This window comes from Phoxinus phoxinus, assembly GCF_949152265.1.
Source record: "Phoxinus phoxinus genome assembly, chromosome: 20".
In the NCBI taxonomy this organism is placed as follows: Eukaryota; Metazoa; Chordata; class Actinopteri; order Cypriniformes; family Leuciscidae; genus Phoxinus; species Phoxinus phoxinus.
Genome location: NC_136895.1, coordinates 18,011,621 through 18,039,192, shown reverse-complemented (window position 1 = coordinate 18,039,192; position 27,572 = coordinate 18,011,621). Strand labels below are relative to the sequence as shown.

Genomic DNA, 27,572 nt, shown 5'->3' with positions numbered 1-27,572 from the left:
TGAAAGCGAGATCCAAGTATCCGCGGTGTTGACGAATTAGTGATGTTTGGACCCTTGTAACGTGTAGCCTGGTTTCAGACCTCAGCGCTGGCTCATGTTTGCTGTTCTTCTATAGAGCGAGGCACACACCCTGTGTGAAATGAAAGAGGCACACACCCATGTTCTCAGCCACACTGACACACACACACACACACATCCAACCCCCATAGATCAGACAGGGGCCTGATTTGGTTAAGCTTTTCGCATATATCAAACCCGTTCGCACATGCAAATTCAATAATACGGTCGTTCAGTGGAGAGTGACAATCAAATTCGCCCATTTGACGTTGTTAATTAGTTTTACGCATCTAATTTCTGTTTGCACGACTGTCACACACTTTAATCCAGTCGTAATACCTCACAAATTATGGAATTATTAGGCATGAATTACCAGATACATTTTTTTATCATAATTATATACAATTATACATCTAAATACATAATTTGAATATCACTCATACATACATACATACATATATATATATATATATATATATATATATATAAACAAAAAATTTGCTGCATATGACAAAAATTTATATATTTTATTAAATTCAAAAATAATATTTACTGTAATATCAACTCGTTTATTAGTTTAGATTATATTATTGAGGATGAACTGTGATTTCATTATTATTCTAAATAGAATACTAATAAAAAAGTATTACTATTATATTTAATATTTGAATATATTAAGGTTTAATATATTTACAAAATATGCTGTCATGTAAATAAAAAAATGCTTCATATGATTCTAAATAAACTAAAATATTATTTACTGTAATATCAACTCATGATCAATTTGGCTATATTAGTTTAGATTAAACTATTAAGTATGAACTGATTTAATTATTATTAAATGTAATCGTATATTATACATGATAATATTATTCATTTTAAAATTGAATATTATTAATAAAAATAATGATTATATTTAATATTTGTATATATTAAGGTTTAATATATTTATAGAATGTTCTGCTATGTAAACTAAAAATGAAAAATATGCTTCGCATGATTCTGAATATATTCATTTAAACAATAATATTCACTGACATTATAAAGTATGAACTAATTGAATTATTATTTAAATTATACATTGTGTTTTTAATAATATGATTTATTCTAAAGTTGTTATATTATTAACAATTATTATTCATATATTTCATATTTGTATACACTAAGATTGGTTCTGTAATGTAAACTAAAAACGTGTTTACTTTGATAACATTTAAATTAGTCATAATATTTACTGAAATATGACCACATCCACATGGTTACATTAGTTTACATCAGCAAAAGTATTTTCAAAGGTAAGATCATGTAGAAATTTCTTGTTGTCTATACTGAACATTTAATTTTTTACAGTCTAGTTTGAGTAGTTTCAGCTTGTGCTAATACACACAGTACAAGAGATTTGTGGCGAATGCTCATGTTTTGGCAGATGAATTGTGGACTCGTGATTATCGGAGCATAATTACACCTTCTCCCACACAGCTCCTCTCCCTCTGGCCCGCTGATTGTTCTTTAGATGCGCGGGGGTGTTTCTCAGCGGTGCTGTTAGAGTCCAGATCATGCAGATCTGATCAGATCTTACACCCTCTTGCCCTGCCACTGATCACGAATAAAAGCACACCTGCACTCGGGGGCACACACATCTGGAACCACTGACAAGCCTTCTTTTGTTCAAGTGCGTTTGGAGCGCTTGTAAAAACTGGAGTGGACACTTCAAGATCTCTGAAAAGCATCGCTTGTGTCCAAAAAAAAGTGTGGAGCATAAACGTAAGCATTTCTTCGCATTAAAAATACAGAATAAATACATTTTTCAATAAGGTTCTATTTGTATAACATTGAAAAATCCTTCTAAGCTAATATTAATTTCAACATTTAATAATGCATTATTAAAATCAGATGTATCTGTTATTCATATTTAATGGACCTGAGCTAGCATGAACTAACAATGAACAGCTTTATTTTTGAGGATGACGGCATTTCCCTTGCATAATGTATTATTGATATATATATATTGGGAGGCAAAAGTTTAGAATAATTATAATTTTTTCATGTTTTTTAAAGAATTCTTTTCTGCTCAAGGCTGAATTTAATAGTGTGTAATAGTGTGAAATATTATACAAATTTGAAAAGAACCGTTTTCAGTTTTAATATATTTTCAAATGTATATAATATTTATAATATGTATTTAAAAACATTAACAGATATTAATTATTCCAAACTTTTGACCGCCAGTTTAATGTATTTTAAGATTGGAGGGTCTAAACGAAATATATCTTTAAGGGGTGGTTGAGTATAATTTCACTTTTCTAACTTCAGTCAGTGTGTAATGTTGCTGTTTGAGCATAAACAACATCTGCAAAGTTACAACGCTCAAAGTTCAAAGCAAAGAGAGATATTTGCTTTTAAAGAAATTGTTTTTTAAGGACATCACTAACCCTAAAATTTACATAAACCCCTCCCCAAAGAACGCGATTTATAGATTATCAAGACAGAATAAGCTAATCATTGACTAAAAGATAACTACACATAAGCGACATAAATTGATCAACTAACCATTCAGAAACGTCCTGTTGCTACATGTTGTCACTTCTTCTTGAGTCTCTCCATCATTGTCTGACTCCGGTTTGAACATAAAAAGATAAACATTTTTGAAATTTTCAGTGCATGTCGGTGTGAGGTAAAAAGGACACAAGCTGATGAAGCTCCGCCCTCTGTGCGGGAGCAGCAGCTCATTTGCATTTAAAGGGACACACACAAAACAGTGCGTTTTTGCTCACCCTCAAAAAGTGACAGTTTTAACATGCTATATACCAATATCTGTGGGGTATTTTGAGCTAAAACTTCACATACACACTCTGGGGACATCAGATATTCATTTCACATCTTGTGAAAAGGGCATTATAACACCCCTTTAAAACTAGGTTCACGTTACCTGCTTTACTAGCTTCTACCCAGTGACATTTACATTCATGCAAAATCCAAAGCAACATCAATTTCATTGAGAAACATTGAGAAGCGCTACTGTAGCTATGCCTCAAAACAAAGAAGTGACAGTTGAATTTAAACCCAAAATTCCACTTGATTGTCAACTAAATCTCCCCTTTTAACAGTTGATTAACCTACACAATATATGTAGACTGAACCTGTCATGTAGCAGTTAGCATTGAATTAGTTATAAACCCAGCCATGTTGATGTTGTATGTCGATAACACTCTTGCCTTACCTTGATTAATTCTTACTCTCCACAATTATAAAAAAAAAAACCCTAACACATTTGCTAGTTGAAAACAAATTCAGCTAGGGTTCATTGTTTAAGCTAATGCTGTTAGCATCTCTCTAGCTGATTAAATACATGAAATGGCTCCATTTGTGATTAGTCTTCACCAGCCGTCGACAAGTGTTCGTCACCCCATGCTCCTCGTGTTATTCACAGTGTTGTGAATAATTCACAGTAGCGCCCAGCGTTCCTTCAGCCACTTTGCTCTGCCAATATTAATTGCACGTTTTTTTTTTTTGCGTTAGCCAATTTGCTGTCAGGTTATCTCGCTGCCAACACGCTGGTGAAAGAGAAGAGAGGAGTGAGTGATGAAGACGGAGATGTGATTATTATCGCTGTCAGCTTCTTTGTTCGAGGAACATTATCCTGCTCGAGTGGCAGAGACACAGAGTGCTGTGAAATGTGTGTTGTCTCTGGGATTGAACAAGATTTCTATGAGATTGAAAATATAACATGTATGTGCATGTTCTGTGATTTGAAAGAAATTTGGGTCTCATTCACTAATTATGGCGTGAATAATTTGTATGTATAAGCACAGGAGAACATCTCCCAAAATAGTTTTTTACCTAATTCACAACATGTTAGGGTATTAAAGGATAATTCCGGTATTTAACACCTTGAGTCTATATTGTAGTTTGTTTTGGATGAACAAGAGTGGTGGACAACATTTTTTTGACAATGGTTCCTCTCTCGAGTTTTTGACTATAAAAGAATTGGCCATGGACCCATTTAACATTGGAGTCAATGTGCATGTCCGAAAATGTCATTAAAACAACCTTTAACATTATTTTTCAAAACTGTGCAACTCACCGAGTGATTAGTGATGTTAGTTGATGTTCCAGAAACAAAAAGTGTTGCGAAATACAGTTTCTGTCGTGTTTTATTCGTCATTTTGTAAAATCCCATTGTTGAAAAAATAGTTCCACTATAGCAAAATAAACGGATTGGAATCATATATTGCGACGATATATTGTTTATAATCATCAACGAACACCACTAACCACTCGGTGAGTTTAACAGATTTGTAAACGAACATTATTGGCTGTTTTAATGACATTTTCGGACATGCACATTGACTCCAATGTTAAATGGGTCCATGGCCAATTCTTTTATAGTCAAAAACTCGAGAGAAGAACCATTGTCAAAAAAAATTTGTCCACCACTCTTGTTCATCCAAAACAAACTACAATATAGACTCAAGGTCTTAAATACCGGAATTATCCTTTAAGGTAATTTTCATAAACACGCCCATCGCCATATATGGGCTTTCCACACTTTTTTTCTTCTTACTTATTCCCGCCAAAACCAGTTCAACACAGCTTGAGCTTAATGCAACTTTTCTTTCTCTATTACTATGTATGATGAACTATATTTAAGATGAAATAATCATGTATAAGTTTTGCGTACTTGTTTTTTTCCCCATAAATTTAGAATAAGTTTGAGTATGAAAGTTATTGATGAAGGATGAATTGTTCTTGAAAATGTTCGTACGCAGATTTCACATGCACATTTGTGGATATGCATTAGTAAATGAGACCTTTTATCTTTTATCCGGTGTCCTAACAACAGGGACATCAACATATCACATTAGGGTTCAGGGAAGGTTTTGACATCATCCTCCGTTGACTGTATTAGTCAGGTAATCTCTTTAGGGTCTTGAGTGAATTATCAGTTCTTTACCATTTACTCATTAAGTGACTCCTTGTATTTGTATCCAATGAAGAAGAATGCCTGTCAGACTCTATTAAAGGTGAGAGTGTGACATTCGGGACATGCTATGCATGTAAGTATTTCAAGAGTTGTGCTGAAGTTTAGTTTGATCACCATAAACAGACAGCTACTACCCAAAGCCTCTCATTAGCTACAGGAAATATTAGCCAAACATGTTTTCCCTTCACTATTACCTTGTTTCCGTGTTTCGCAACTCAAAAATTAAGGTCTGTTTTGGTATAAAACAATGCTAACAATGCTAAATGCAAATAATACTATGCAATCAATTAGTCACAGGTTGTTAGAGTAGCAAAATAAGTGTGCTAATCATAGTGAGGAGAAAACATGTCCCAAATCTTTTGTTGTTGATGTCAAAGACAGTGTAGTGTGTCCAACTCTGTGACACTTTAGCGCAAATTTATGTCACCTGGGAGAAGCTAGTCAAATTAACGCCGACAGGTTGTTAATTACAGTAAAGATGACAAATTTGAGGTTGTAAAATGTTGCACCTGAGTTGTTGTTGTTTTTTTACAGTGGAACCGCTAATGCTAAATGCTAAAAGACCAAATAAATGTGCAGCCATTTCAAAAACAAAACGTATATGCTCTCTGTTAAAGACACACTTGTGACTCCATGCGTGACAGCTCAGGGATTAGGATTTCTTTAAGACTCAAATACTCTGTTCGTAATCCAGGGGCTCGTAATCCAGATTTTAGCGGCGGCAAGCATGGCAATTTGAGAATGTCTCAATGACGTTGTTAGAAAGCAAGGATTTCAAGTTAAAGAAAAGCACTCAAATGACCCCTTTACCTAGCATTAGCTTACGTTTTCATTGATCGGATAACGTTCAGATAGCACTTGAGCTGTCACTTTGACTGACCAGGTTGTAAATGTTTCATAAATACATTTTTAAATATTCCCTTTGTTTTATTGGTCGTTAAAGTACGCTTAAAAACAAAATTATATATATATATATATTGCTCTCGCAATTTGAGTATGTTTAAGTATTTAATATAATACTAATTTCTATACTTTTTATAAAATAAAAATGCAGTCAAAAAATAAATAACTGAATTCAGCAGCCAAACACACTCTAATCCATTATATCTGTTCCTGGTGTGTTTTTTTCCATTTGTCTTGACCCTGTCAGCCAATGCGACAGACCATTAGGCTGATGAGATTTATTTATTGTGACATTTTTTATTGTTTGAGTGGAAGCAATTATGAAGAACTTATTATTTTGCATAATGGCTTGCCGTTTCAGTCACGGCACGTTTTCCTTGCTCACTGGAAGAACCTCACGCACCGAATGACAGCCACTGCGGTCGATAAAACTCACTGAGGGATTATAAAATTAATGCATCATACTGAGAATGATGGGACATTATCATTTGCTGTTTTTATAGTCTACTTAGTAAGCACATTCTCACTTTCTCCCAGCCTGGTGATTTGCGGAAAGCCCTGTGATTTATCGTTTTTCTCCTACATGGTTTCTCTTCCTGTAGCTAATTTACAGCAACGTACCAGTGTGTACGTACCAGTGGTGATTACTTTAAGGCTATAGAGTTCAACAGCCAGTTCCGGAAGTAAAAACTCCATTCATTTTCCCCAAAGGAAAATTATGTTTTAACGACAACTTACAAGCCTTTAAAGACAACTTACTATGAACTACGAAGTTGTGAATCGATGGTATTTGCTTCTTTTGAAGCCATCAGCCCCCATTATTTCAACTTAGTGTTAAAATAATAGTTTAACAGCGGAATTTGTAGTGAAAAACTACATTACCCATGATGCTGCACAGAAAATCACACCAATAAGAGTCAAAACAAGCAAACACACCAAAAGATCTCCTTAGCTCCGCCCACTCCCTGTCCCTATGCTCTCTAAATACTTAAATATTTGAATATATATGCATATTTCAAATACATTGTTTTTATATATAATCAACTTTTTTAAATGATTAGTTTTATATTTCCCTAACGTTTTTAATTTGATAATGCTGTTTGCAACGCTTCATGGGATTTTAGTTCTTCCTAACACTAAATCCGTAAAGTACACAGTCTTGTACCCTTATATATTTGTTCAAATCAAAGTTTGTAATGTTATTATTCATCTCGTAGCTGTTTGGCTAAGTTCGTGGCTAAAACGCTTTAACGAAGACTTTTTTGAAATCACTATTGGAGAAAGGAATGGAAAAAATACTGAAAACGTCTGAAAAAGTGGGCGGGCACTGTTGAACTCTATACAGTCAGCACATTACATTTAATCAATATATAAGTCATGCTAATATTTGAACAAATGTTAGCGAATACAAGAGTATGTTATAAAGCACTTTTCCATCAAATCATTAATTTTTCTACAATATGTCCATAGAAGCTAGTGCACATATTAGTGGTTGACACCTAGTGGTGGGGATGAAGCATTCAGCAAAAAAAAAAAAGTTGGTAACAAATGCCTTGTAGAAATGCCGCTTTTATTAGGCTACTGATAGGAGTCAAAAATATTATGTAAAAGTTTTTAATTTAGGAAATAATACTACAGTAAATGCACATAATTTCAATATTATACAAATATATTGCCATAGACATCTGTGCTTCCCCAGTGTTAAAAACACCAGCCACCATGGTACGTATACCAGAGCTGAATATTTCAGCACCAAAATCCAGGCTAAAAATACTTCTTAAGAAGCACTGAAGCAACCAGACAGAAGTTCGTGTGGTCTTTCTCTTAAGTTTCTCCTTCTCTTTATCTTAACCCCTTAGCCTGTTTTCCTCGTCCACACTCTCACACGTGTCCTCGTCTCATACTCGATTAGAGATCAAGACGTCTGTTTTAACAAGGTTTGGCAAACATTGTAATGTGCAAGATTACAAGCGCTGTTTGCACACACACACACACACACACACACGCACGCACGTGTTCACTTGCACACGTGTGTGTGTCTAGGCAGCCGGGCAGAGTCTGAGCTGCGGTGTATTTTTAGATTTATGGAAACCTAGAAATGTCCAATTCAAAGAGCTGGGTTGTACGCTTAGCCATCTTTCACCATTAGCGAAGCAAGGCACACGTTTTAGAGCACATCCATAATGCATGCTATGTGTCGTGATCTCAACAAATGCTCAAGAAGATGAAGTCGCTCGTATAAGAAACGTATCTTTCCTGCCTCAATGTACTGCCTGAAGCAAAAAAGGTTTATTAGATGTTGCTAAGTCTGCTAAGCTAATATGATATGCGGTCCAAATGTACGAATTTAGTATACATTTTTCATCGTAGATATACTGCATGTCCGAGCGGAACATTATTGATCAAGAAAAATGTATGAGGATGGGATTTTATCCGTAGGTTTTTAAGGTGGCATATTTTTCGCCCTAGGCGACATAAGCCAAAAAGTTGTTTCAGAGCAAGTTATGTTTAGAACCCAGTTAAGAAGACAACTTTTTTCTTTTCTTTTGAATAACATGCAATTATAAATTGCTCGCAATAATTTTTAATAATCTTTCAGGAACATGTAGTTAATAATGTAATTAGCAAATTATGTAAATTAGCGCATTAGCAGCATCAAACACAGAACCATTCAAACAGGTTTCCAGAACACTCTCCTCTTTATCATTGGTCGTTCAATACAGATAGCCCCGCCCCAAACTCACATCATTGGTTGAGCCACTGTTGCTATGTTGAGCTTGTCGGAATGTTCAAATAATACGAGTTTTGATAGCACCACAGTGTTCACAGTTTTTGTGGAAAACAACCAATGAATGTTTATTTATAGATGTCCTTTAACTTTAAGATAGGATAAAAGCAAGTATTTTAACATCGGGAAAGATATTGCAATCTAAAAAAAGTTCAATTCACTTCTAGGTTTTTTTTACTTTTTGTACATGTTTTACCCCACATGCCTATAAAAGTGTTTTAAATGTTGGTGTTGCTCTTATCGTTAAACTCGAATATCTAACCTATGCTATCTATGTAACACTAAGCTGTACTTTTTGTTTTAATAGTTTCCCAAAAGGCGCCTGTATATCATGTTCTAAGTATAAAGTCAACAGGGTTGTATTTTCCGTTTGAACCCTCTCATATATTGTGTGTTATAGGATCATAGCAGCTCATTAGACCAACCTGTTATGGCCTTTATATTTCACACTCCCTTCTGCTTCCTCGGTTCCCCTGGGTCATAAAACTGTAAACACGCATATGAGAGCAGCCCATGTGCAAACTAAATCACAGTCAGGCCTGGGCTATTTTCACCGCCGATTATGGCCAGACCCCAGACATACCTCAGCTTGACGATCCTACCCATTTACCAAAGAAAGGAAGGGCTGGCATCTTAGAACTACCTAGGAAATCAATTAAAAGGTGCTTTCCAGTGTTTTATAGGGCATACCGGGGCATGCTCTGAAGTCGTCTCTTTTAGCACATAAAGCGAGCGGCCGTCAATCGCCTTTATTGCGGCTTCGTGCAAGGCCTGGTTCAGGGGTCACAAACCCTTAACGTAAGACGGCATGGCGCCCGGGACTCTTTGAGCAGCCCCGCGACTCAGCAGGGTAGCGGATAAGAGAGACCAGAGGCAGATGGTTAAGAGAGTGCGAGAAACCCAGCAGGAGGGGGGTAATGAGTGCTAATAGGCACAGGAAGAGGTTGAAGAAAGGTCACCTGGAAATGTGGTGGAAGACCAGATGAGAAACGGACAGGAGATTAAAAGAGTCGTCCAGAGGTGACAAAGGCCCAGATTATTTTTATACTGTGTGAGGACTTAATCCCTTATCAGTTTTTATTCCCCAACAGGGTACCTCCATGTATACAGGAACAGATTATGACGTCGGGATGTCCTGGGCACGGATGCCATACACCGGAAAGGGGACAGCACATTAAAACATTACAGAACTAGATATTTCCCTTTACTAACAGAATTCAAATGTAGACAGCTTAGCTGATCTAGTTTTGTTGCAAAGTATAAAGTGGTGTCAGACCCATCATAGAGTTCTTCAATTAAGAAAATGACCAAACTGTGCAGTAGCACCTCACTGCAGTACACGAGATCCAGGGGGCAAAGTTGGATCCAGATCTAAGGGGTGGAGATTGGTAGGTTTAGGGGTGGGTTTAGGGATCGGGGGGTGGAGATGGGTAGGTTTAGGTATATGTAAGGTGGGAGGAGTTGGATCCGGATCCAACTCCTCCCCCTGGATTTCGTGTTCTGCAGTGAGGACCATCTCAAACTGTGACACAATATTTTCTGTACTTTTACTAAATCCATTTGTGTTGGGGAAAAATCAGTTGCCATTTGTTGCCATTAACTGAAACTGGGCAGGGAATTTGTAGTTCCCCGGCATTGCAGGAGACTTAATGGGGAGAGTAAATGTTGAATTTGAATGTTTTTGAGTGTTTTTACATATGTGACAAAAGGGGAAGATGTAATGTTTCATGTCCAGAGCTTCTGAAATTTTAGGTTACCATTTTTGTTTACCAAAATTTTTTTGTTAAGGGGCGAATAAGTGAAGAGCATGTTAATTGTTGGTTTAATCAATGTGTAATTGCGTTTTAGCATGTAGCATGCTGATGTGTGTCATTGCTAGTTAGGAATTAGCTAGTCTAGTTCTTCGGAGAAACATACGATGCGTCCGAAAACGAATAGTTCCCTACGATATAGTATGCGAAAAACAGTTTGCCAAAAGAGTAGTATGTAGGCGAAAAGTCCCTGGATGACCTACTACTTCTGCAGAGATTCTGAAGTGTGCATACGATGGACACTTTACTTTCCCATGAGGCCATGGGAGATGATTTATGAATGTAAGTGAAGCGGCGTAACTGTAGTTTGTAGCATCTCTGGATGTAGCATGTCAGAGTTTCATTCATACTACTACTATACAAAGCAGTGGCGTAGACAGGGGAGGGGCCATGGGGGCACTGGCCCCTCCTGAAAACTGATTGGCCCCCCAGTGTGCCCCCACCAGTGATGCGCGGGTCAGTGTATAAACAACCCGCACCCGACCGACGTTTTCAACTAACCCGCCCGCAACTCGGACCGCAAAAAAAAGAAAGAAAATATTGTACCCGACCCGCCTCGCGTTTTTTAAAAGTAGCCTATCTAGTAAATGCTCATCGTAGCGTCATTAGGCCATAGACGGAGGAACTAGGGGTGCGCATTTTTCTGAATGCTGTATGATATAGGCTAGCCTAGTGTTTTGTAATAAAGGCTTGATTTATTCATTTATTTCGTTTCATTTTATTAACAATTAAGATGCTGCATGTGTTTATCCAGTCTAATCGACTTGTGCGTCTCTCCCCCGACTTTCCCAACAAAAATCCCCCCGCCCCCCTCTCAGCAAATAGCCTACATAATAAACTGACATTACTGAGCTATATGCGTTTAAAAGTAGCCTAAAATGGCACAATGGCATTGCTCAGTTCAACGTGTTGGGAAATCGGGCATTTTGTCCCGCGTCAGCTTTTATTCAAAAGTTAATAACGCGCTCAACATTCAAAAGGTAAATAAGGATTTCCCTCTTTCATCTCTGCAGACTGAGCTTGTGCGTCATCCTCGCGCAGTTATTCAGCCAATAAAGTGCAGTAGACCTATGTATTTCATAGAACATTGTGTAGGCCTACTATATAAATGACAAATGTTTAATTGGCATCTTTATTTCAAACGACCCGACCGACCGCGACCCGAATATCATTAAAAATATTTTTGGATGACTCGTAACCGCGGGTGACCGCATGAGTCATGACGCGGAACAACATGGGTAACGTTAGAGGAGAATCTACGAATATTGTTTGTTGGGTAAACACCAGAAACATAAACCTATTATAAGCCACATTATACATGAACTACATCCACTGTATTTAGTCTATAGGACAGTGCTTTTGTTGTTGTTGTTTTTGTTTATTTGTTTGGTCAGTATTACAGTTGTGAGGCTAAAATAGAGTTGTATGTAATTTCTATATCTTGATGTTTACTTTTCTTGTTGTACAACAAGATATTGTAGTTTTGTTTTGCTGTGTGGCACAATCAGGCGAATCGTGTGTCAAACAAAGTTAATGAAATGAGTCTCAAATTTGGTGTGTAGTGTGTACTGTGTTTTCACAGAAGTGACAAAACGTCCTTTGATGACATCCAGAAACATTCTCAAAAAAAAAAAATCATAAATAAATAAAAATGCATGATTAACCCTTGTGCATTGTTCAAATTATCATCCTTTCGTTATGTTCGTGGCTGAAAACAGCCCCAACAGCACATAAGGGTTAAATAGCTAAATAAATAATTAATACTAAAATAACACTGGATTAATTAAGCCATTCTAAACTGTTTCTAGAATTCACATATTTTACGTTAAACTAAAGCTACCTTTTTGAAAAAGTAGCTATCTAACAAAGTAGCCTATTGATATATGATATTTTACAATCAATATGCTCAAGACTAATTAGCCTTCCTCGACATAAGTAGATTTGGTCTATTCATCAATGCAAATTTACTGCAACTGCTGATATGCTAATTGAATAGGATGTGGGAAAAAAAAGATTTATTATATAAAATTTTATTACAGTTATATGAATTCATTAATTGTGTTTATTATATGAATGATTCATATAATTATGCATTTATATAAATAAGGCTATTCTATTATTATTTGTGAGTTGCACACTAATACATTGGATTATTTTATTTATTACAGTTTTTCTTTCACTTTTGTAAAGTGAAAAGTTAATATAAATTGTAGGCCTATTTTATTGTTTTGATTTAGAGCAGTGAATAACTGCTATTTAAAGATAATAGGGTATCACTGTTTATTGCTGATTTTAAAGCTTACTGAACTTGAAATGATTTGGATATCTACAGTTCTACATAAATACACAACATAAGAATGGCCCCTCTGTAATAATTGTGGCCCCTCTTGTGCCCCCCAGTTGAAAAAATCCTAGAATCGCCCCTGATACAAAGCATACTTTTCTTAACGGCAGTGAAGTAAATTCAAATTCAAATGTGGTACTCTATCTACTGTATCCCTTTCTTTTAATAACCAAGTTGTTTTAAGCATGCTGTCTCATTTTACCTACAGTATATTTACAAGAATTGTATAAAACAACTGTACCGTTCTAAAAAAACATGCACCATTTCTTCAGCTCATCAGGGCCCCCTACTGGTCTGGAGCCCTGTGAAAACGGTTGGCAGGGCCGTGCGTTAATCCATCCATGCTTAAATTCAAATCCATGGTGCTGACACAAATCCAGAGGTGTTTGGCACACTTCTTTTACAGATACATTTGCTCTAGGTTACACACTTCCTCCCCCTTCTCTCTCTTTGTCTTCCTAACCTCATTTTTCCTCTGCGTATTTTCCCAGTGTCCTCTGAGGACATTGGTCTGCTGGGGATTACAGAGATATTGCATTGTGTTCATTAAAGGCAGCTTATCCTCTTAATTGAGACCAATGTTTGGGCAAAGCGCCATGTCATATTTAAAAAGAAGGTCAGATTCAAAGATTAGTTTGCAAATGGCAGCCAGCTTAGAGTTTTCTGTGCCAGAGTTGCTATCATGTTCTGATATGTGAGTAAATCAGACAATATGGCCGCATATACACTGTTAACCAATTCAGTTGTCTGGCACATGCATGTACCTAAACAACAAAAAACAAATACAAAAATAGATTTAATGTATACATAGCCATCATGCTACATCGCTTCTTCATGAGATTTAAATTCTTGCATTTTCTGTAGAAATTTTTACAATTAACAATGATTGGGTGGTTACCAGGGTGTTGCTATGTATGTTTAAAAGCCCACCTAAGTGCTTCGAAACGCACACCATTATTGACGTTATTGATGTAATTTCTGCTAAGACAGGGAAACGGGGTGGAACATATCGAACAGCTTCTCCTCTTTTTTTAAATAGCCAATAGCGTTTAGTTTACAGTATATCACAGCTCACCCAGAGCTGTTGAGCTTGGTAAAGCCGCAGTTTCCTCCTAATCTCTAACCGTTTCTATTCCTAATCTCCTCCATATCGCTTTAAAATATAGCATGCTGTGCAGAATTCAGATGGGTCCGATACATTTCATACTAAAAGCCAAAAAAACTTCCATTTTGATTTCATGGGGACTTTAAGGTGTTCTTAGTGGTTGTTACGGGCTTAACTCAACAAAGCACATTCTTATTTCTCTAAAATTCTCGGTCACTCCTTCAATATAGTTTTGTGTTGTTGTTTTTTTTTACTCATTCATATCATTTTATAAAAGCATCAAATCCTTTTTGTAGATAAGTCAATATGACAGTGCTTGAGCTCCACTTTTGTACTTTAAATAAACCTCTGAATGGGTTTCCATGAACTCTTTTACTGCTTGATGAGCTTGTTCCTGAGAGTTGTGCTATGTGGTACTTGTGTGGTAACGCGGGTGTGGCGTTTATAAGTCTTCCAGAAGGGCTTGGTTGGGAAGCAAGCTTGCCAAACACTTTCTCATTCCTCAGAGACACCCTGTTAATCAGGCACGGAGGACATGAGCATGTTTTTTTTGGCCAGCGCAGGGATTTAAAACCTCAACCAGCCTCACCTGTAGATCCTCGCGCACCTGCTTCTGGTAAACCGGTGCCTGAGGCAGCCTTTGCTCTCATCTCAAAGGAGTCCACGCAAATCCTCTCCCAGGAAAAGAAGGAAAGGACGGAGATGGGAAAATAAAAGAACTATTCACATTGGTATGCCAGGGGCTTTGAAGATGAACTTGAAGAACATCCCTCAAAAGAACTTCCTCTTACTGTTTGGTTGTTCACTTTTAAAACGAGGCCCGTCTTTTTCTTCTGAAGTCAGTCCAAGTCAAATTTCAGAAGCCAATCCAGAAGGCACTGAGGCTGTTTTAGTCTGATGTGTCAACATCAGTGCTTCTTTATGAATTAGCTAGCACAGATTTTCTTGTTGGAATGTGGTCTACAGAACAGGCTCGTAAAAATCAGTCAACATATTGCTATGCAGTTTCTAGGGTGTTCTCAATGTAGGCGTAGGTCTATGATCATTTTCACACAAAAAAATGGTCTTCCAGGTCATTTCAAGTATGTGAACGCAGATGCTACTACCTACATTACTTTTACATTCTTATTTTCAGGTCATCTGTTATAACTGAGAAAGGTTTTCCCCCCAGTGGTTTATTCTTTTTAATGATCTTTTCAAAAGCTGATACCCTGGTGTAGCAAGTATGTACTGTAAGCAAATATCAAAGAGGCATGCAAGGGAACAGAATGGAAAAAGAGCACTCAGCACTTCACCGCATGGAGCATTCATTTGATTAAATAGTCACCGGCCCTGAAGGGATTGCGCCAGTTGGGTTGAAAGCTACCTGCTAACAGTTTAACTTGAAGGGATTTGCTTCATCTGACACTACACAAGGCCTGTTTGTCATCCTCCTCGACTATTTGTCTAGCTGTCCATCTCTAACAATTAGGCTGTCTGAAGAAACCTTTGATTTTTCAGGGCAGACTGAGGCGGCTGACAGGTGATTCTCTGTCAGGCTTTGATTAAGGGTCTTGTTCATTTGGCAGCCTGTCGATTTTCATCCAACGCACTGACACGGCTCAAGGAGGCTCGAACAATGTTTATTCGGAACAGAAAAGAGATAATTCCTCTGGATTTATTTTTAGCTTATTGCCTTGGCGAACGTCCTGCATTCATAAAGAAATGCATCATCTCTTGATCTGCCTGGAATTATGGGAGATTCCATTTGCAAATGCACACACAATATCCGCCTCTGTTAGTCTCTCTTCCTGGCTACGTTCAGAATGCAATACTAAGAATGCTTACTAAGCAGTATACACTGTATACCAGGGGTATTCAATTAATTCCATAAGGTACGGTCTCTATCTTTCCTTCCCAGTGGAGGTCCGGACAATACTTTTTTGGAAGAGCTATACATTTCCATCAGGGCAGCCGTAGTACTTTGTAAAAGAAAACATCCTAAACACTCAAAATAGTCCTGAGAATCCTGAGAAAAAAGATGAGAATCCTGAGCCTCTAGAGCCAAAGTAGATGTCTTGGAATTTTTACCAATATTTTTTTTTTTCGAAGTAAATATTTCTCCCAAATGGATATGAATATAAAAAGTTTGCATCAGATGTTTTATCATTGTTTTGATGTGCTGCTCATTTAAACCTGTAGAAACAGTAAAATGGCTCAATTTATCCAGCGGTTCTGATGGAATCAAGTCGGGATTTGAATACCTGTACTTCTATGAAAATAGTGTGTGAAACTGTAAGCGTTATGCTACGATAAACCTTTCAAACTGCAGTATACTACATTTAGTTATATTACTTGTTGCATTGCATGTTTAAATTAGTAGGTAACATCAAGTTATCATTTATTTAGTGATTCAATTTTGTATAAAAATATCATAAGGCCCTAAACATACGAGAAGAGTATCTCATGCTATAGCTACGATGTGATTCCACACATTGTTGCATTTCAAAATGTGTCATTCTCAGCGTTGCCACTAGGAGGGCTATAACTTACATTAGCTTTAACTTGCTTTTGCTGAGCAAGTTAGTTACAATTAAGCTGCATTTAAGTAAATTTTTTTACACTCTTTCCCCTGTTAACTTTCCTCCGTCTCGTTCACTCGCATGTACGTCATTGCTTCCCACTACTGGTGGAACCCTTGCAATGTGTCTCAATGGAATGCCTTAAACCCTTGTTCACTTAGAATCCACAATGGAGTGATTTATTATTTACATATTAATTTGTTTTACGCACAATTATATAGGCCTGTGTGTATGCTTGGGCTGTTAGAGAAAATATAAAAAAAGGTAGCTACAAGTATTATGTTAAATGTCAAAATAACTCCAATATCAAACCCTAGAGTTGTGTAGAGTGGGGGTAAATTAAGCGTGATCTGCTGTGACGTCACAATCGTGTTGCATTGTTGTCTATGGATCTGCCTAAAGTGTGCATGTTGAGTAGACTCGCTCCCTCTGTAAAAATCGAGGGTCTGTCAAAATAAACTTCCCTTGTCCACTTGACGAAGTTAAACTCACTTCAAAATGGCGGATTCTCCCGAGGGGACGTACTCCTGTCTAATAGTGGAGTTAAATGCAGCCATAGTTAACTGTTGATATGTTTATAGTTCTGACTAATATCATCCAGTTTAATTGGGCCTGACATTTAAAGAAAACTCTATCGCCCCCTTGAGTACTGGAGCTTGCTAATGCCACTGAAATGCAAGAACGTAAATGTGCAGGACTTCACTGTTTAATTCGCATATGCGTAGTTGTGTAGAATTTGTTCAGAACGATCATAGATGTGAAAAATTTTGTATTGTGCTAAAACTATGCAGTTGCATTGAGATACAGTAATCTACCAGCGTGCTTAGGTCGTTTTTTTCTATCTCACTATAGTTTCTTTTTATATGTGTTTAGTTAATGTGCAAAGCAAGATCCCAGCTGTAATGTAAGTGTGCATACATGTATGGTTGTGCGGCACAGACTCTTCCTTTGTGTGCCAGAGCGGGAAAAAAAGCTTCATCTGTCTTGTGTCTCGCGGTCCCTTGTCAGTACACATTGATATACAGGCCACACTCCCGTGCTGCTCACGGACTGCAATGAAGGGCCCGGGATTTGATGCATAATGACACTGAAGGCTCTTTAACACCACAAAATGCAGAGCGACACGCGGAATATGATCTTGGGATCTCGCCACTTGTTGACGTTCAAGCGTACACATTTCAAAACAGGCTCATTACATGCGTGCGTGTGATATAATGCAGCTGAGCGCGTTTGAAACCTGGCCTCTGAGAGCCTGACTCTGACAATCAGAGACTTTATTTGTACTTTTATATTATTATTAACATTTTGTCATTTTTTATCTAGCTACACACACTTGCATGCATGGTATTTCAGTACTATTTATATATTATTAAATTATTAATTAAAAAAATGCCTTAGCATTTATTTTTATATTTTGTTTTCATTTTAATTTAAGTTGTTATGTAATTAAAAAAAATATATTTTTTAATACTTATGTTTATATTTAATTTATATTTATTTCAGTTTTATTTTTTCTAATTTTAGTACTATAACAGTTTTCCGTGTATATAAAATTCTGTGTTATTTACGAAAAACATTTTTATGTTTTGGCTTTAGTTAACAAAAAACAACATTAACAGACACGTTATAAAACATTAATTTATCAGTGTCAGTGATTAAAAGTAACAATGCTTACTTTGGCAAAGGCTTGTTTAAAATAATCTGAGTGGTCCTGTACGTCTTCTTACTATACTTTTTATTTCTATAAATAAAATATTGTATAACAGACTTGCACTCTTGGCTAAACTGCATTAGCACAAAAAAAAATTTTTGGTACTAAACCGTGGATACACCAGAGATCTGATTGGATGACTCTTTTAGGTTGACCATGATATTTCAAAGCAAATATTTTAGCCCCTCTGCTACAGTCTTACCACGGTGAATGCATAAAACTGTGCTTCTCTGTGATTTTTCACTCTCGCTGCAGTCAGGCGGCATAAAAAATGCATGGTAGCGATAGCATCTCTCGCTCTAGTTCCCTAAGTCGTGACCCAAGACAAGCTTAACTGGGAAAGTTGTTTGCTAACTGTCAGCCGGGTCCAAGAAGCTCTTGCTCTCTAGAGGATCTCATTGACCCAGTGCTCTGTGATGTTCAGGGGTTAAGCTATTTGGAAAAACTTAGCCTGCTAAGCTAAAGCTACTCATAGTTAAACTACAGACAAGATACCCTGTAGTACAGTAAGTAGAGAGCTACAGTAGACTACAAGATACTAATACAGCTAATATATAACATTGAATATATATGTGTGTGTGTGTGTATTTATTTGTTTTGTGGAAGTGTGACATGTTTAACCTTTATTTTAAATCTTATGGAGCTTGATATGGCTATTATGTTATTGGAGTAACTGGCATCTATGCTCCTATAACTAGGTTAAAACCTCTGCTTAAATCGTATTATCTTTCTATACCATCTGCAGGCGAGCATCTCCGCATCTGCCCGCAAGGTTACACCTGTTGCACCAGTGCCATGGAGGAGACGCTGTCGAACCTGAGCCGCCGAGAGTTCGAAGGCCTGGTGAGGGAAGCAGGACGTTCCATTCAAGCCTCGCTGAATGCCCAATACAGAACCTTTGACAGTGAGTCCACTACTTAAATGTACTCAGTCTTACAGTCGGTCGTTGTGTGTGCAGCTGCTAACACGTCTGCTCAGTTTTTCCACCGTATGGGCGGCTACGTTAGAAACACGATTTTCAAATCATCCACATGTTTAAGGTTTCATTTCTCCACCCAGAGTGCAAAGTTGAGGAAGAACAGAGTAGCGACTGCAGCAACTCGCAAAGGAAATGAGATTTAGAGGTTTTACAGTGTACTTGTACTGTCACGGACAGCTTTCTTATTCAGAGCAGTAGTTTATGAAACTTCATCTGCTTTTAGTTAACATTTTTCCTTTATCCATCTGCGGGGGTTAACGAATGTGAAGGGTTAAACAGTTGCAGTACTTTGAAGCCCCAAATTCTCTCCTGGTTTGTGTCATTGTAAGCCTAGATAAAAGGAAAACTCTGAAGTTCATATGCTTCCACACCGAGTTGTTCTCGCAGGGCAATTACAGTGGGGTTTTATAGCCTTTTACAGCAGTGCACCATTTAGGCTTGATAAACTGTAGTGACGCCAATAATGATAAAGAGGTTTAGATGTTTCATGACCCTAATCAGATACTTCCTGCATCCAATAGAATGAGAATGCAGCAATCATACGCGCATAATATATATATATATATATATATATAAACCATTTATATTAATTATTAATGCAATAATGGTAATTATTAAGTTACCTGAATGTTGAACATAGTACATGTTATTGAAATTACATGGTGAAAATATGAAATACATAAAATAAATAATATTCTCAAATCTGCAATGTAAAACACAATATTCCACAGACATGCTTAAAGCTGCAGTCCGCAACGTTTGGCGCTCTAGCGGTTAATAAACAGAACTGCATCCGTCTTGCAGAAGAACATTGTAGCCGGAGCTACTTCTCTCGCAGGTACAGGGCTACTCCGTAGCGGTACATCCCGACAGGTCTAAAATAGTCTGAATATAAACACTTATTATTGGTGTACCGTAATGATTAAGGATCAGACAAAAACACGGTTTGTAAAATTGATTCATGATGTACTCGCTTATTATATAAATTTGTACATTTTGAACACAAAAAAGTTACGGACTGCAGCTTTGAATGAATATTGTTTGTAAGGTATATTAAAAGCTATGTCAAATATTCAGTGGTCAGGGTGCTTTAATGTTGTTGTACTGAAATCTGCAACAATATTGGTGAACACTAGTCAGTGGACTCAATTGCATGTGATTTCTTTATTTGTTTCACTCTATGACAAGTGACCACTTTTTGTCATTGCAGCATACTTTCTGGAACTTCTAAATGGCTCTGAACGGTGGTTGGAGGAGGCGTTTGTGGCCGCTCTGGGGGAGTTGTACCGACCTAATGCAGGAGTGTTCCGTGACCTCTACGCCGACCTGCGTCGATATTACAGTGGTGCCGCCCTGAACCTCGAGGAGATCTTGGACGAGTTCTGGATGAAGCTCCTGGAGCGCCTTTTGAAGGCGTCTGACCCTGAGACCGCCTCGCTGCTCTCGGACGACTTCCTGGAGTGTGCCTCCAAGCAGACAGAGACCCTTCGTCCTTTTGGAGATGCTCCACGTGAACTGAAGGCCAAGCTGGTGCGGGCATTCATCGCTGCTCGGGCATTTGTCCAGGGCCTTAATATGGCTGGAGAGATTGTACGGAAGGTGTCTCAGGTATAGTGGATTATTTTTCTTTTGTAGGATGGTGTGATGTAGGCTCAGGGCTGTTAACCAGAAGGTTGCTCGTTTGATCCCCTCAAGAAGCATGCCATGTACCAAGACCATACTCCCCTTGAGCAAAGTAATTAATCCCAGGGTTCTCCAGGGTGACATATGGCATTCATGCATGAAGGTTAAAAGCAAACATTCTCCTAAATAAGTTAAAAATAAAAAACCCAGAGTTTACACTTGGTAAGACCACCTTTAGCAGTAAAGGTAAAACCATTTGGGAGCAAAAAACATTGAGTAAGTTCAATAGTGCTCAACTAAATTGAGGTATAATTTTCAAAAAAAATTAAATCTCACCAAATGTCTTTTACATCTTTGTTCTGTAGAAAGATGAGTCGTCTACCAAACATTCTCAGTGCTCTTGCAAACCATATCATATTTTGCTCCAGAAACCATACTGTCATTGATATTTCCAAATGAGTATTCCAGTGTGAATTCTTGGGTTAGGTTTGCACCAAATATAGCGCTTCACATCAAAGTCTTATAGTTCAGTCAAGGTCTCATCAGACCAGGGATTCTCCTCTAAGTCATTGAGTCTTTGACATGCCTTTTGGGCAAATACCAGCAAAGAAGTGATAACAAAGACTTCCTTCTTCCACCTTCCTTACGAGCCAGATTTATGAAGTGTTTTCTGTTCTTGAAGTGCTATTGTTGCCTCGTGATAGTTTCTCCCATCTATTTTGTATAGAAATGTAACTCTTTAGCGTTGCCAAACTCTTCTTGTCCAGACACCCAGTTCTGGAGGAAGTTCAATTCATTACAGATGCACAGTTGTTTCATATTTTTTCATATTCATAATGACAAACATCACAGTGCTTCAAGGTAAATTTGAAAGGTGTCATGACTGGTATTTTTTAAGACCTTTGCCTCAGATTTGATTATAATTATCCTTGAGTTCTGCGGTAGGGTGTTGCCTTGGAAAAGAAGTGTGCATTCTGCTAGAGACAGGTGTATTTGACATTATAGTTCTACGGCAATGGGAAAAAATCTTCAGTGAATCATTGTTCCATGGTGTAACACTGTACAATTTAGATAGTCCAAGGACACTGAAGACTCTTTTATATGTGGCTTAAACTCATATACTGTATGTCGTTCTTTAATATAACATGCTGCAAAAATAAAAAAAAATAAAAAAATCATGCATACCATTGAATGCCATACCCTCAGTAGGTGGTCTGGTTTCACTTAAAGAGGGCAGTACCTAGTTTCCTAGAATGTCAATCAATAGATACTCTCAAATGAATCAAAATTGGATCTATGACATCAGGACAAATGGCTTCACTGCAGCATTCCCGAAGATGTTTGCCTCAAACCAACACAAGGAAATTTAGTCCAAGTCCTTAGTGGCTACCCTACCCTTCCCTAGAACTCCCTGCTGCTTTGACAAATGAATGTAGGGCGCAATGGTACCACTCTGTTCTTTAAGGGATTTCTTACAGAATTGGATTTAGTCTCCTGGTGCCAAACTCTCGTGAGATTCCTGCTAAGCAGACCTAAATTCTTGCTGATGTTGGAAATATATCAGTTCGGAATACTGAGTGTCTTCTGGAAATGGCTTGGCATGGCACATTCAGATGGATTAGCATCAAACATTACTATGTTTAGTCATAGTTGTTTTTGAATTTGCATCAGTAGCATGTGAGGCAGGTTCATACACGGTTATCATAAAATGATTAAACTAAAGTTGCCTTCGGCTAATATACAGCATGATTACTCTGCCTTCCACACTTAGCTTTCCCAAAAGACTTAAAAATGACTTAAAAGTTTTTCTTGCAAAAATACAGTAATGACTTGAATCCACATGCAGGTAGTAAGCAGGTACTGTAACATTCAGGAAAACAAGCTACCTCACAGCAAGTGATAATATATGCCAGTGTTCATGTGCAATTTACTAATAACAAACTTGTTTAGCTGATACTAAAAGGAGTTGCAAGCTTTTATTATGGGAACAGTTCCCCCGAAGCAATACTGGGTTAATTGCCTTGCTCACAGCGTTGTTAGTTCATTGATAAACAGCAAGGCTTCAACCGAATGTTGTTCTTGAGAAGAAAAAAAAGAAAGAAAAAAAGTGTATGTCAACTAATGGAAACTTTTCCCATAGGTTCCTCTGAGCCCAGAGTGCAATCGTGCCATTATGAAGCTGGTGTACTGTCCTCATTGCCGAGGTGTGGGATCGGTCAAACCTTGCGTCAACTACTGCAAGAACGTAATGAAGGGATGCCTGGCTAATCAGGCTGATCTAGACACTGAGTGGCAGAGCCTTATAGGTAAAGCAGAGATTATACCACATGAACTCTTACTCTTTTGTTGATTGCTTGATTTCTATTTTTGTTGCATCACAGTGGGTAGCTCAAGACAGAAAACTTACTTGACACTGTTAATTTGTTCACACATTCTGTTGTTTTCAATCAATCAGAAACCATGCTGCAGGTGGCCTCCAGTTTTGGTGCCGAGCCCAGTATGGACACAGTGATCTATTCAATTCCCGTGCGAATCTCAGAGGCAGTTCTCGCCATGCAGGAGAACATGGAGATCTATACCAGCAAGGTTAGGACATTGGAATTAAGCATCTATTTTAAATTTGTGTAAGTGGGTTAGATTGAATGCACTTGAGGTATGAGTTTAAAGATTTATTGATCACGTAAGGGCCATTTGTACAAATATACACGTTAGTTTGTGTTGCGTTTCAGGTTTTCAAGACCTGTGGGGACCGTGGTGAGGAAGGCACACCAAGCTCAATATCTGAGGAGCCAAAGAAGAAAGGAAGTACAGTTACTGCCCTGGAATATAAACCCAGCTCCAAATCTGCAGCCAGACTGGAGGTTCAGGTGTGTGTGTGTGTGGCAGCATCAATTTCTGGCCAACTTTTATGAGATTTATACAATGTTATTTAAGTGTGTGTGTAATTCCCAGGTCACAGACGTGTCCAGCAAACTCAAGGAAATGCAATTTTACTGGATCCAACTCCCTTCGGCTCTGTGCAGCGGTAAAACGGCATCCACAACCGGAGTTGATAAATGCTGGAACGGCATCACCAAAGCCAGGTATTATATCTAAAATCTTCTCATTCTACAAAGAGAGGTGTCCATTCACCTGGTCAGTACGTGTAATTTGCAGTTTTATACTGTATATTCAATTTACATGCTTCTCAAGCAAGGTACAAATAGATGTGCAGGATTTTGATGGATGACTATTAGGATGAACGCACATTATGAATTTATAGATCGTTACTCATGGTCAGTGCTGGCGGACTTCTGAAAACTGCATCCCTCCCTCTTTTTGCGGCCAAAGTCGTTAAATTGATTGTTTAGCTATCACTGTCACAGAACTGAACTCCCACTGCCCAAAGTCATCAGAAGTGATTAATCACTGGATGCGGTTTAGATGTGTGTTCATTTGAGAAGATTTAAGTAAGTACAGCCAAACAAGCTTTATTTTTAGTCATCACTAATACCTATTAGCTTCGTAAAACCAAATTTGCAATCTCCTGAGGGTAATAAATGCATACTGGTATGTGATTAGTGGTGTTTGCTAACGCAAGCATCCCTATTACTATTAGTCATAATTATGGTTCATGTACAGAAAAAGGAGGGAGTCAAATCTAAAGACTAGAATATCATAGAGACTTGGGGACATAGAGCTAAAACACTGTAGCAACCACATAGCAGATCACTCAGAAAACCATAGCAACATACTAAAAACAGCTCAAAACAACAATCACAATGCATTAAAAAACCACTCAAACTCTTTAGCAACATGCTAAAATCAGAACACTAAAATAAGTGCACCAAAAACCACTTAGTATTGTAGCAGCAGGTGTTGCTCACTCAAGAGCCACACTAGCATGACACGTTGTAATCTAGTTTGTATTACTGATGTGCAAAACAGTTTTTTTATTTCAGTTTAAGACCTGAATAAATAGTCAAAAATGTAATACAAGAGCCATTAACATAATGTACGTGATTGAAATTGTTCTGGAAAATTGATTTTTCTGCAGTTACCTCCCAGAGGTCATGGGTGATGGGCTGGCCAATCAGATTAATAACCCAGAGGTGGAGATCGACATCACCAAGCCTGACAGGACTATACGTCAACAGATCATGCTGCTGAAGATCATGTCTAACCGCCTGAAAAATGCCCTCAGCGGCAACGACGTGGATTTCCAAGACACAAGTATGTAGCTAAACATGCTAAAGTGTTCAAATAAGAGCTGTGTAAACAAACATCACTCACCTGGGCTCATGAGGTTCATCTTAAGCGTCTGCAATCTTAAGAGGCTGCGATCTTAAGCGTCCTTGTTAGCACGCCACCCTCCCATGCCGGAAACGGCGGTTTGAATCCCGCTGGTAGCAGGGGGAGTAGAACCGGAGTGGTTAAATTTGGTGCCGTGACCCGGATGAAAGTGAGGGTTAAGGGGTGAGGGTATTGGAGGCAAGCTAGTAAGAGATGTGAGAGTAAAACCTTACTCCCCTGGCCTCACTAGTGACTGAGGTCTTTAGCATCCTTGTTAATACGCCCTCCTCCCATGCCGGTTTGAAACATGCTCGGAGCGAGTCAAGTAGGACCGGTTACACTAACTACACTGCATTGTGAATGATAATCACCCAGTGGGCTTCATGCAACCTGAGCATGAGAACAAATTTGTGTAAATCATTCAGCATCAATTGAATTATTCAATTCACTAGTTCAGTTTGTTCTATTATTGTTGCATGAACGATGTTGTCTGCTTAAGTATTCCGCAATTTCATGTTAATTAGATATTGCAAAGCAACCATTACTTTTGTGACCTGTTTTGCACCAGAGTAATTATCATGTTTTTTCCCATAATGTGCTTCTAGGTGATGATTTCAGTGGCTCAGGAAGCGGCATGTGTGCGGACCACCTGTGCATCCGTGGTAGACCTCCGGTTTTTGGGCCGAAAACGGACAGACCCAAACTCTATGCCTATAATCCTGAAAACAAAAGAGTCAAAGGATCCGGAAACCAGATTCAACCCTCCGTCATCTTACTGGTTCTGTTACTCGCGAGTCTACTGCTCAGGCGATAATGGAGACGCTAAATCGAACTTTGGGATCTGGGTCAGGAAATTTGGGATAGGACAAGGAATGTAAAAAAAAATAAAAAAAAATGAATAGTGAAAATGAGAAAAGGTGAGCTTAATAAAATTGCCAAAAGAAAAAAAGAAAACTTTTGAGTGAATGGACATTTTAATTCCTCTGGAATACAACATGACCATGAGAATAGGTGGAAAAGGAATTTTGCTTATGTGTTTTATATGTTTTGTAATATGTCAGATGTAAGTGCTGACTTGTTACATCAATTGACATCTTGTTTTTTTTTTACCTTTGAATGTAAAAAGAAGAACTGGACAGGGAGAATGCTGGTTTAGATTTACAATACGAGGTTCTCAGCCACCTACGCGACTTACCCACAGTTCTTTGTTCTTAAAGTCACACAGTCACCAAGTCACCTTGTGTTTTATTTTGCCATGCTTGAGTTATGCAAGTTTTTCATTGCACAACTGTCCATTTTGTCTTAAATATTTCACAGACGGACATAATTACAAAGCACTACATTAGTCAAACCCCTTTTAGATAAATGTTTTGGCATGGACATTAATCGAAATACGGAATTGCTGAGTATCTAAGGAATTATGTAATGGTGTTTTTTTTTTTTTAACTGTTCATTTGGTTTAGTCCACAATTATTTTGTATATTAACAAGCTGCAATAATGAGTCAATACTCATAAAAAATTACAAAAAAAAAAAAAAATTATTTCACACCAACATCAAAAGAAATTGTTGCATAAAAGAAAATATAGCCTATTTGTTATAGGACCATTAAGATTTATTGCATGTAATGTATGATTACTTTCATAATTTTATTTTTACAATCATTTTTCTTGAAACTTTTCTTAATATTTTTCCTGTTTTCCATTAAAAAGCATCTAACCATTCTTAAAGGAGCATTCCGTAAGTTCTGAAATTTCTAACCGTTACTGAAACTTACACAATGCTCCTTTAAAACATGCTGAATTTCTAATTTGTGAAATAATATTCACCCACACATTATAATCAAAACTACATATATTCTCAGAAAATGAAATGTATGCAATTTGAACTTTTTTTATGAACTTTAATTTGTTTTATGGATTAATTATCGGAATTAATTAAAATTTTAGGAAAATCTGTTTTGTTTCCAGAACTTGATTTTGAACTGGATGATTTTTAATAATTACTCACTTTACATTAATTAATTTTTTGTGAGAACATTAAATGAATGCCACAATGCAAAAAAAAAAAAAAAAAGTCTTAACCTAAAAAAAATAGGCTTTATTTTTAATGCAATTCATTTTATTTATTTTTTGGTGTGAAATATGACCCAGATCTGAGATGCTCTTGTCTGAAATTGTAAATGTAAAACAACAAACGTCCGAAAGACAAGAATGCACAAAATATTTGTTTCACTCACCTTGATGCAAACCCTTAACTTGCATTTAGAAACTTATGGCTGTATTATTGCTCACTGCAGCACAAATTTATATTCGTAATGAGTACTTTCAGCACCGATGGCAAGTTAAATACAAGCATGTGTCAGCCTTGAATTAATTGATTTGCCTTGAATGGAATTGCATTATTGCCAAAGCCAATGGGAAGCAGTCATTTAC

At 37.5% G+C, this 27,572-nt stretch overlaps 1 protein-coding gene across 2 annotated transcripts in view; it reads left to right on the top strand.

Annotated features, from left to right (window-relative positions):
- gpc1a (glypican 1a) overlaps positions 1 to 27,196 on the top strand; it is a 33,725-nt gene extending 6,529 nt beyond the window's left edge. For both annotated transcript variants that reach the window (XM_079592204.1, XM_079592203.1), the window contains 8 exons: positions 19,010 to 19,168; positions 20,454 to 20,851; positions 23,007 to 23,172; positions 23,322 to 23,452; positions 23,596 to 23,733; positions 23,819 to 23,949; positions 24,903 to 25,078; positions 25,744 to 27,196. In XM_079592204.1, coding sequence (XP_079448330.1) covers positions 19,010 to 19,168; positions 20,454 to 20,851; positions 23,007 to 23,172; positions 23,322 to 23,452; positions 23,596 to 23,733; positions 23,819 to 23,949; positions 24,903 to 25,078; positions 25,744 to 25,952 — 1,508 coding nt within the window. In that variant the 3' untranslated portion in view covers positions 25,953 to 27,196. The remainder of the gene's footprint in view (positions 1 to 19,009; positions 19,169 to 20,453; positions 20,852 to 23,006; positions 23,173 to 23,321; positions 23,453 to 23,595; positions 23,734 to 23,818; positions 23,950 to 24,902; positions 25,079 to 25,743) is intronic.
- Positions 27,197 to 27,572: the final 376 nt, after the last annotated feature.